The sequence below is a fragment of the Rhagoletis zephyria genome, unplaced genomic scaffold, assembly GCF_001687245.7.
Source record: "Rhagoletis zephyria isolate East Lansing unplaced genomic scaffold, Rhagoletis_zephyria_1.1 Rzeph_scaffold_05730, whole genome shotgun sequence".
Taxonomy (NCBI): Eukaryota; Metazoa; Arthropoda; class Insecta; order Diptera; family Tephritidae; genus Rhagoletis; species Rhagoletis zephyria.
The window spans coordinates 16,075-26,194 of NW_016162813.1; the positions used below are offsets into that span (position 1 = coordinate 16,075).

Sequence of the window (10,120 nt, forward strand, 5' to 3'; positions counted from 1 at the left end):
TACGCGCGCAAGTTTGTTAGGAAGGGCCTTTTTTAGAATTAGTGTGTATATTATGGTAGTCCAAAAATGCATGAGAAAAAGTAAAGTCCGAGTGTTAATGCTATTGTGCTATATCGAAAAAAGATATCCCTGCTTTTACAAGCCTTTATTATGTTTCACCTGTGTGTAATAAAATCTTGAAATCAATTTTTAACCAACTTCCTGGTGAGCTGGAAACTTGAAACTTTAAACTTAGGTCAGAACCTGATGACAATGCAATGTGAAGTACGAATGAGTCCTCTAGGTGGCGCAGATGTCGAGGTATTTGAAAATACCGTAGATATTTATAGTCAGATATCGTTCATATTTAGAATGTTGTATATTACTTAGTTGAAACGGACTAACTCCGCATTACCCGATAGGTGGCACAAGAATTGAGATATTAAGAAAATCCATATTTATGGTCCAATGTGGTTCATATTTGAAATATGTGTATTACCTGCATGGTAAGAAATAATTTCGCAAACAGCTTTGCCGGTAGGTTGCGCAGAAGTCGAGGTATTTGGTAAACCCCTTATTTATGGTCCGATATGGTTCATATTTAGAACGTATATTGCTTGGGTGTTTTTTTTTGTGTTTTTTTAAATCACTAACAAAAGTTTGTCTTAAATGATTTTTTTAATTAGGTTTTTGATTTAATTTAGAGGTTGCTCAAAATTGTCCATGTAGTTTATATGAGAAAAAAAAATAATTTTTCATGGAAATGGTATAGAATTCTTCAAAATCAATACTTTTTTGTAGACCATTAAAATTCCGCTTTTATTTTTTTTTTCTTTGACCACCCTAGCATATATTCATGCTCTTACTTTTCCTCAAACTCTCTCGTGGTGCCGAGATAAGAAGAAATTTTGAAAGTTTTCAGCTCAACTAACCGTCTAACAACAACAAACTATGCACAGAATTTTTCATAATACAAATTTTTTGCATCTCTTTTTTATTGTAATTTTTGTGTTATTGCTGTTATTGCTATTCAAAAGTTGCCGGTTGAAAATGTTTAGAATTTTATGATTGTCGTTGTGACAATGAAAAAGTTTTATGAAATTTGCATATATACATACGTGTGTATACTCTTACTACTACGCTTGCACACATCAAAGTTTGTTTTTCGGTAAATTTCATATCCTTCGCATATTTTATGCTCCCTTTTTTATATTTACTTATAGTTTTTGAAGCGCTTTTGTTGCGCTAAAGGATTTTGGGGGAGGCTTTTTATTTTGGTTGACAACAATAACTTATAGGCAAACAAAATGCTGACATAAATTATTTGTGAATACCTAATCATCTTTTAAACACTTTTATTAGCACTCACTATAAAGTGGCTTCATACTTTGACAGTTGCAGAATGGGTAGGGAAATAAGTTTTGCTTTCGGGGAAACTTATTAAATATTTAACAATTTTTCATGTGGAAAATATTTATGTATATATGTATGTGCATATGTACATAAATCCTATCACTAAACTTATACCACCTTTATCAGCCGTTTTGCGTAGCATATGACTCGCCGTTTTGCTACTAGCAATCAGCTTTTAAATATTCATTTTCATGCTTGTTTTTATAGTTACTAGCTTTTAAATCCTTCAATCTATTCACATGTTTGGCGCTTCTATGCACATATCGCTTAAAAAATCATAATGTATATACATCTACAGATTTTACGAACACTTAAATTTTAGCATGGCTTTTAAGCACTGCAAGGCATTTTCTAACCATCAACAAAAGGTGAGCGAATCTCTTGAACCATATCGTTTCGCTTTGCTTCGGGTGTATAGCCAATCCATTGAAAAAATAAATAAATCAACCATAGCGGAGCAGACAGCTTGCGTTTTTCTCACAATTAACATGATTTCACTAAAACGAAATAGAAGCAAACAAGTGCAGAAAACAAAAACAATACTGCCTTAAAATCAACAGCAATTTTATGAAAGAAAAATATCACGAAATTGGTTAAAAACATAAGCAGGACTAAAATTCTTGGTACACACACACCTTGCACCGGTAATCATGCCGAAAATATTTATTAAAATATTCGGAGAAAATCTTAAAATTTATATTCTTGCGCTGGCGGAGTTAAAACAAAACAACGGAAGACACGTGCTCGTATCTGCTGGAGCAATAAATAATGGATATTTCACTATAACCGAATTCGAGATAATTGCTAAGTGATGTAGATTAAATGGTGAAATTGGTTGCTGCTCTAACTCAAAGCGGTGGAATTTTGATATTGTGAAATACTTATAGCGAATTATAAAATCATTTTTGTTTTTTTAGTTTTAAGTGAAAAAATAACATTTCAGACTTTCGCAAAAATAAAGCGAAGAAACAAAAAAATTTAGAGCTATTTGAGCTCAGAAGCTGACACCACCGCTACTTAAAAGTTGCAACCCACTGAACTGATGTATGCACTTAGGTATTATCTTCAGGTGTTATCCGCACGAATGAAAAGCCAAGTGGGAGAGCGAAGTAGTCATTGCCTATTTTCTCTTGTTAAGAGTTGGAACCGGACCACCTGCTTAAAATGGGCATGAGCCGGAGAACAGTTAGCTGCCAACAACCGCAACATGGGTGGTTGCTGGCATTTCTTAAGGGACCAATGTCTACAGAGGCTACTTCATGGAAACCAGTACCATCTTGTGCGATACAGGCGAACCAAATTCCGCTACTGAGAGATAAATAATTAGAAGTCTGGTGGCTTTATCCCTTACTTTCTGCCCCAGAAGTCACGCATGGCTGACGATATTCATATGTATGTAGCTCAAATGGCCAGTTCCATATTTGCGAATATAAATCGAAAACAGGGATAGAACAATGTGACTTCACAGATCCTTTTACTTTGAACTCTCTTAATTTAGCTATGATCAGGAGCATTCTTGAATATGGAGTCATTATCTGGAATCCTTTTTACGATTTCTACTCATCCAGAAAAAATTCACGCGATTTGCGTTAAATCGTATTAATTGAGCTTATGGTCCATGTAATGGAAGTACCCCTACCTGTGCCTCGACCGGCGTCCTTACTGGCGTCACCAACGGCACCCCCACTGGTTACTGAAGTGGGGTCCCTATTGGCGCCTCCAACACCCCTACTGGTGCTTTAAATGCGGTCCCTATTAGCGTCAGCAATGTCACCCTTAATGGTATCCCATCTTACGAATCAAGACGGAAACTTATACTACTTGCAACACTTTGTCCGGAAGTATACGCGAAGAAATCCGCAATCTTTTTACTGAGAATGATCCATCTATACAACTTCGCAGCTGCAAGCTTTTTTTAGAAGCTATATACAAAACCTTATATGCACAGATGACAAATACAGGCTTATTTGTGTACTGCATTCCATGTTGTTGTTGTTGTTGTAGCGGCTACAACAACCCCACCCAGATCGGTTAATATCTCAGTCGTTGTCGTCAAGCTCCACTAACGGAAGCCCCAGGAAGCGTGCAGCCTGAATGGGGTCGGTGCACGGTGGCAAAGACGTTAGGGGGGTTTTCCGGCATACGAAGAGATGTTTCGAGTCGTGGGGTGTGAATGCGCATGCCGGACACGCATTTGGCACATCTGCGTCTAATCTGCTTAAGTATGAGCTGATGCAGTAGCCAAAGCGAAGTTGGGCTATTGTAGTTCTGGTCTCCCGAGGCAGATGAAGCTCCGTCTTGCGTCGATGTCCGGTGGCTGTATGCCTAGAACGGCATTCACAGATTCAGATGTGAGTGCCATTCAGGGCCTGTCGATATGCTGACGGGTACAGAAGTTGCTTAATGACCTCTTTATTCGTCTCTAGTGACGGTAAGTTCTCAGGTTTCATAATCTGCACGGCAGACTCAGCATTCCGTCATTGTGCCCAGCCAGGTACCCAGAAAGTAGCAGGCTGTCATTTCTATTTTCTCAAATATCCTTTCTGTTGAAAGGGTAGCCGAAGAGCCTGGCCTGTCGACAGTGTTACCGTATTTTTGGCTTCTAAAATTTGCAGCATGTGAAAGCAGTCTCTAGCCGGGTTAAATTCCTATTTGAACAAGCCCGGATGGCTGATTGGCTATTTGGAAAGATAATTAGAAAAGCGCCCTTCAAACCCTCTTCAAGGTTTAATTTTGCGCAGTTTAAAATTGCGACTATTTCCGCTTGGAACACCTGTGCAATTACACGTAGAATCCTCCCATGCAATACGCGCATAGAAAAAAAATTTACCCGGCCTAATATATATAAATTTATTCGTTCATATGGGTCATTTCACACAATATTTACACCTCAAATTTTTTTTTTTGGGTAAAATATATATTTTTGAATTCTTTGTCGAAAAAAACAAGACACCTATTTTTTTATTTCGTCATGATATTCGAAAATCTCGAAAAAATATTCCCGAAATTTTGAACTCACGGGGAAGTATCTTTTTTCAATTGTTTGCAGTTAATAAACTATTTGTCGGAGAATATCAGTTAAGGTATCAAATTGTGCGTAATTACCTTGGCTTTCCATGAGATAAATTAAAACGAAAAAAAAGTTTCCATTAAAAAATCGCATTTTTTATTTTTTTTTTTTTATTAACTTTATCGTGTTTGATTCTTATTTTTTTCAACCTGAATAGTTCTCAAACTTTATGGAGTAAGCTGTACTCAGCAAGTTAATAAAAAATAAATAAAAAATTAAAATGCGATTTTTTAATCCAAATTTTTTTATTTTAATCTATGTCATACTCTCATGGAAAGCCGATGTAATTACGCACATTTTGATACTTTAAATGGGTTTTCTTCTACAAATAGTTTATTAACTGTACACGAATAAAAAACATACTCCTCCGTAAGTTCAAAATTTCGGGAATTTTTTCAAGATTTTCGAAAAATAAGGTTTCTTTTTCGATAAATAATGTAAAAAAATATATTTCACCCCAAAAATTGAGGTGTAAATATTGTATGGAATGACCCATATGTATGTATATGCCTTACTCACAAATACTTACAATTCCAATTGCAATCGAATGCTGTCGTTTGAAAGATATGTATGTAGCTAGCATTCTAGCGAAAAGCGCCGAAGCACGGCCGAATTGTTGCGGACGAATGATATGCACAAAAAAGACAACAACGAAATAGGAATTTTGGAATTTCATAACTAAAAGTTAAAAAGAATCATAAAAAAAACGAAAAAAACTAATTGAAACAAGAAACGTAAAATTGATTTCAAATGTCAGGAACTATTGCGATTAAATGCTTACCGTTACACCAACACTTACATACGTACATACCTACTCATCACCCACATGGTGTGCTTTTTGCCGGTGGAATGTAGAGATTTTTTTCATTGAAAATTTTGAAATAATCATTATTTTCGGTCCCTGAAAATTACCAATGAAGGTCCGATTTTTAGCGATTTCAGCTGGTGAAAACGGAGGAAAAATAAAATACATATATGTATGTACACGTGCATATGTAGTAGCGTTGCCAAGCGTATACAAATAACCTGAGAGCAGCATATGTGAAACGGCAGAGGCAGAGGGGTGCTCGAGCAGCTAATGGAATGTAAATGCTGCCAGCAAAATTGCTTGAAAACCCAACCCGTCCTACCGAGCGGCGGTTGTCGCTTGTGACAGCGAAATGAAAATTGTTTTAAAATTCATTGATCTGTGTGAAAATATTTCTTTTTCTGTGCTAGTACATTCTAGTTTGCAATGCATTTGTTTCGTTTTCAGTTTGTTTTTTTTTCTGTCTTTTGTTGCAGCGCTTGTTACTTTGAAATTGTAATGAATGCCTGAGGAGGTGAAATGTGTTTTTTTTTTTTTAATTTTTGCAAGGATATGAATTTCTGCAGCGCAAAATAATTATTCCAAACGTTTTAAGTTTTTATTTTTTATTTTGTTTTTACTGTAACACAATTTTGCCACCGATCGAATTACGCGCATATTTAGTTATTCGGGCACGTCCGCTGACAAACATTCATACATAACTACATATGTATGTGTTTATCAACATACATATGTGCATTCATNGGCACGTCCGCTGACAAACATTCATACATAACTACATATGTATGTGTTTATCAACATACATATGTGCATTCATACACATGTAAATAGGACACATACATACATAACTACATATGGAAATTTATGATCTCGATGATTTTCGCTTGGAATGCACAATAATTGCATTTTTCGTGCATCGAATTTGAGTGCTTAAAATTTTTTACGACTTTAGTGTGCAAATCAGCTATTTAATCGTGAGTGTGTTAAATTTTTTCGTACGCCCTGAAGTATGCAACAATGCTCTATACATCTGTTGTTAAGTGAGCTGTAAATTAACAATCAACTTTTGAATATTCACATTCGCGTCACATTGTTTGCAAGTTTATTCTATTATTAAAAAAGTCTTTGCAAACACGTTTAAAATTCATATTGAACGCCACCAACGATAAAGAGTTAATTTGTTTCCAAGAACTTTTTATTTAGCAATTATTTCTTATTAATATTTAAGTGCAAATGCAAATGTTTACAAAATTTTCCATATCTAATAATTAACCTTTTTTTTGGGGTGCAAATTTCTTTCAGTTCTGGGAGATAATCTCCGATGAGCACGGCATCGACCCGAATGGCATGTACGTTGGTGAAAATGATTTGCAATTGGAACGCATCGATGTGTACTACAATGAGGCCAGCAGTGGTAAGTATGTACCACGCGCTGTACTCATCGATTTGGAGCCAGGCACAATGGATGCTATACGCCAATCGCCAATGGGTATGCTATTCAAGCCAGACAGTTTCGTATTTGGACAATCCGGAGCGGGTGAGTGAGATCTAATATACATACATACATACATACATACATACATAAGTGGCAGTATTTAAAATTCATTAATTAGTTGTCACTACGGTGACCAGATTTCTGTGGCAAAAAATCGGTACAATTCTAAAGCATCGAATCCGATACTACAATATTGTGTTTAGAATAAAAAGACATAACATATTTGAATAAAGTTTTATTTAAAACAAGACAAAGAGACGAATTTTAAAAATGATCGCAAAAATGTACACAATACATATATGTATACGGTGGCGAGAATGTAAATAGGGAAAAGACATTTTAGCAAGTTTTGGCTACTTTTATTTGTTTAAAAAATGTTTTTTAATTTTTTTATGAAAATAAAACCGACTACCTAAAAAAACATGTAGGTCAAATTTCAAACTTTTGAATTTTTAAAAATGTTGATCAAAATTTTAAATATTTTAAACAGATTTTCTAGAATTTTTTTGAATACGCGGTTTAATAGCCCCTTAAATTTTAGTGTAACAAAGTGCAAGCTTGAAGTACCTTGAACTTACCGTTGATTTATGCCAATTTTTTGTTCTCGCATATTCTTCCACAGAGACCATAATGATTACAAGAAATAAAATTAAATATTGCTCTATAATTATTACTGAACACTAGAAGAGTTGTTTTGTAAATTATATTCGTCTTCTCATAATAATTATGTGGGATTTTTATTTTTGTTTTGTCTCTCCGGACGTTTGTTTCAAGACGGAAATAATTTACGTATCCTTTCAATAATCATATGGAACTTTTTCAAATGAAACTTCTTATTTGAGTTCGGAGATTTGATGCGTTAGATATTTATCGCCATGATTGTTCATGTCATCAAATCTGTATCGTTCGCTCGATGTTCAAAAATGTGGTGTCAAATTAAAGGACTTTTCTTTTTCGTGGTTTTAGTTTTTTGGAAAGGGTTGTCAGATGTTAGCAAATTAAATTCCAATAATCGAGCTCGGAGATATTTGCGTTTAATTTCGTGAAAATGGCAGCACATGTACCGATTCTGTTAGGAGAAAACGTGGGACGTAAATCATTGTCGTCTTGAAATAAATGGCCAGACGACGAAAGATAAAAGTCCCATATAATTATTATGAAAAGACATAAATTATTTCCATTTGAAAAAAATCGTCTCACGAGACGAAAAAAGATATTTCTCGTAAATAATTATGAGATGCACAAAGACGAAAAAAACTTATCTTAAAACAATGAGACGCTTTTGATCTCACATATTATGATAATAATTGTTTTGGGTCTCTGTCCTCCCATATATTTTTTTGAGAGAAGTAGTATTATATTTTATAATTGCACTAAATTCAAGTAAGAATCGTTACATTAAAAAACAAAAAAAAAAACTAAACAAATAATTATACAATATATTTTTAAGCAAAAAACAAAACCACCAATGAGGTTCTACCTTTCCTAATAGGAATCAGTTTACGTAGTCCAAAATTACGCGGTAACATAAATAAAAAAATGTATATTCCGATGAATTGATAATTTCATTTTTTTGAAGTCGGTTAAAAAATCGTTAAAAAAAAATTTAAAGAACATTGATAGACTGCAATATAGCGAGAGTACCAGCTGGACTGAATAAAACATAACCAAAGATCGTAAAAAATAAGGATGCTGGCTATGTTTATGGCTACCTTATATTCGGTGTCCTTTATGTAAACGAAAGTGCTGCCACGTATGTACGAATTATTTTTTGCCTGAGTACAGAGAAACTCTTATTAAATTCATAAAGAAAACTCTGAAAATCGGCACTTAATTGGTACAAATATGAAAAATAGGGACACTTATACGTCCCGACTTTTAAAAAATATTCAGCGGGACATCTTTCTCAAAATCGGTACCATCCCGCTAAAATTGGTACGAATGGTCACCGTAGTTATCACCCCAATATTCATTAAAGATAAAGTGTGTTTGTGAGTTAGTAGATAGCACACATCATTTGGGTCGAATGTTTGATGTAAAGCCATTAGAAGGCTTACAGTTCATTGTTTTACAGAACATTTGTAGAAATAATTTCCGTATCAAATCGATCGTAGTTAAACAAAAAAAATAGGTTTACATCTATCGTCTACTGTATGAAAATATGGACCTCTGCGTACGGGCCCAAAATGTAAGGGCACTCGATGGGTCTTCCAGGACGAGTCACATGCAATAACAGTTCTTCGTAAATTCATCACCTTAAGGCAAACGGTGTCCTATCTCTTCGGCATAATTGACCTCTCTGAGGACCTGATACACAAGTACTGTAAGGTTAGTATGGTAACTTTGAATACCTTAAGCAGTACCTAATTTTAGTTGTGAGTATAGGCCGCAGATCAAAATCGGCCGAACAATTGCCATGTGGATCCAGTGCACTATCCTAGATGAGAATCCCGAGGATACACCAATCGTCTTTTTAGAGATACTGTCCAGAATTATTTCAAGGTACTTAGCAGTACGTTAAAATCTCAGATGGTGTAAGAGCCGGTACATTATATCGTCTGGTAAAATGGAATAGCTCAGTTTTATATGGTTTACAGGTTTTGAGCAGACTTTCCCAGCGAAAAGCAACTTCGCAGTTAAACACAAATCAGTAGCATAAATAGTTTTAATAATAAACTTTTAAGACATTGAAATATTTTAAGGTAGTCTTTCTAAATTCTGTTGGTTGCACCATACATGGCTCAGAGCACGTACACTGTCTAAAAAGTCTGTCTAGTATATCAAGCTTCCATTTCAGTTAACGCATGAAATAAAAATGGCTTTCCAAATTTCTTCATTTTCGGTTAACCTCAAAATTTGGTTATATATTTGTGTATCTGGAGGACTGAATCACAGTATTTTGCACAGCTGAGTTTATATTACTGAAATAAATGTCCTAAAGCCTGTATTAGCTTTGGTCGCAAAAACTTAAAAGTAAATCGATTTTTGTAACTGAACCGGTTACTTTATTAAAGACGTTAACGCTTTCTAAGGTTTTTCCATAACAGTTACATTACTATTTATTAATTTCACTTAAAACTTACTTATTTCACATTTTCCTTTTCCTACATTCCAGGTAATAACTGGGCCAAGGGTCATTACACAGAAGGCGCCGAACTCATCGAATCTGTGCTAGACGTACTGCGCAGGGAGGCCGAGGGCTGTGATTGCCTGCAAGGCTTTCAATTAGCACACTCGTTAGGTGGCGGTACTGGCTCTGGCCTAGGCACACTACTCATATCCAAAATACGTGAGGAGTATCCTGATAGGATTATGAATACGTTTTCGGTGGTACCATCGCCTAAGGTGAGTTAAT

General features: G+C 35.1%; 1 protein-coding gene across 1 annotated transcript in view; it reads left to right on the forward strand.

Annotated features, from left to right (window-relative positions):
• The first annotated feature begins 6,564 nt into the window (after positions 1 to 6,564).
• Positions 6,565 to 10,120, forward strand: part of LOC108372413 (tubulin beta-1 chain-like) — a 15,333-nt gene continuing 11,777 nt past the window's right edge. Inside the window, exons 1-2 of the mRNA XM_017628084.1 lie at positions 6,565 to 6,807; positions 9,881 to 10,110. Coding sequence (XP_017483573.1) covers positions 6,618 to 6,807; positions 9,881 to 10,110 — 420 coding nt within the window. The 5' untranslated portion in view covers positions 6,565 to 6,617. The remainder of the gene's footprint in view (positions 6,808 to 9,880; positions 10,111 to 10,120) is intronic.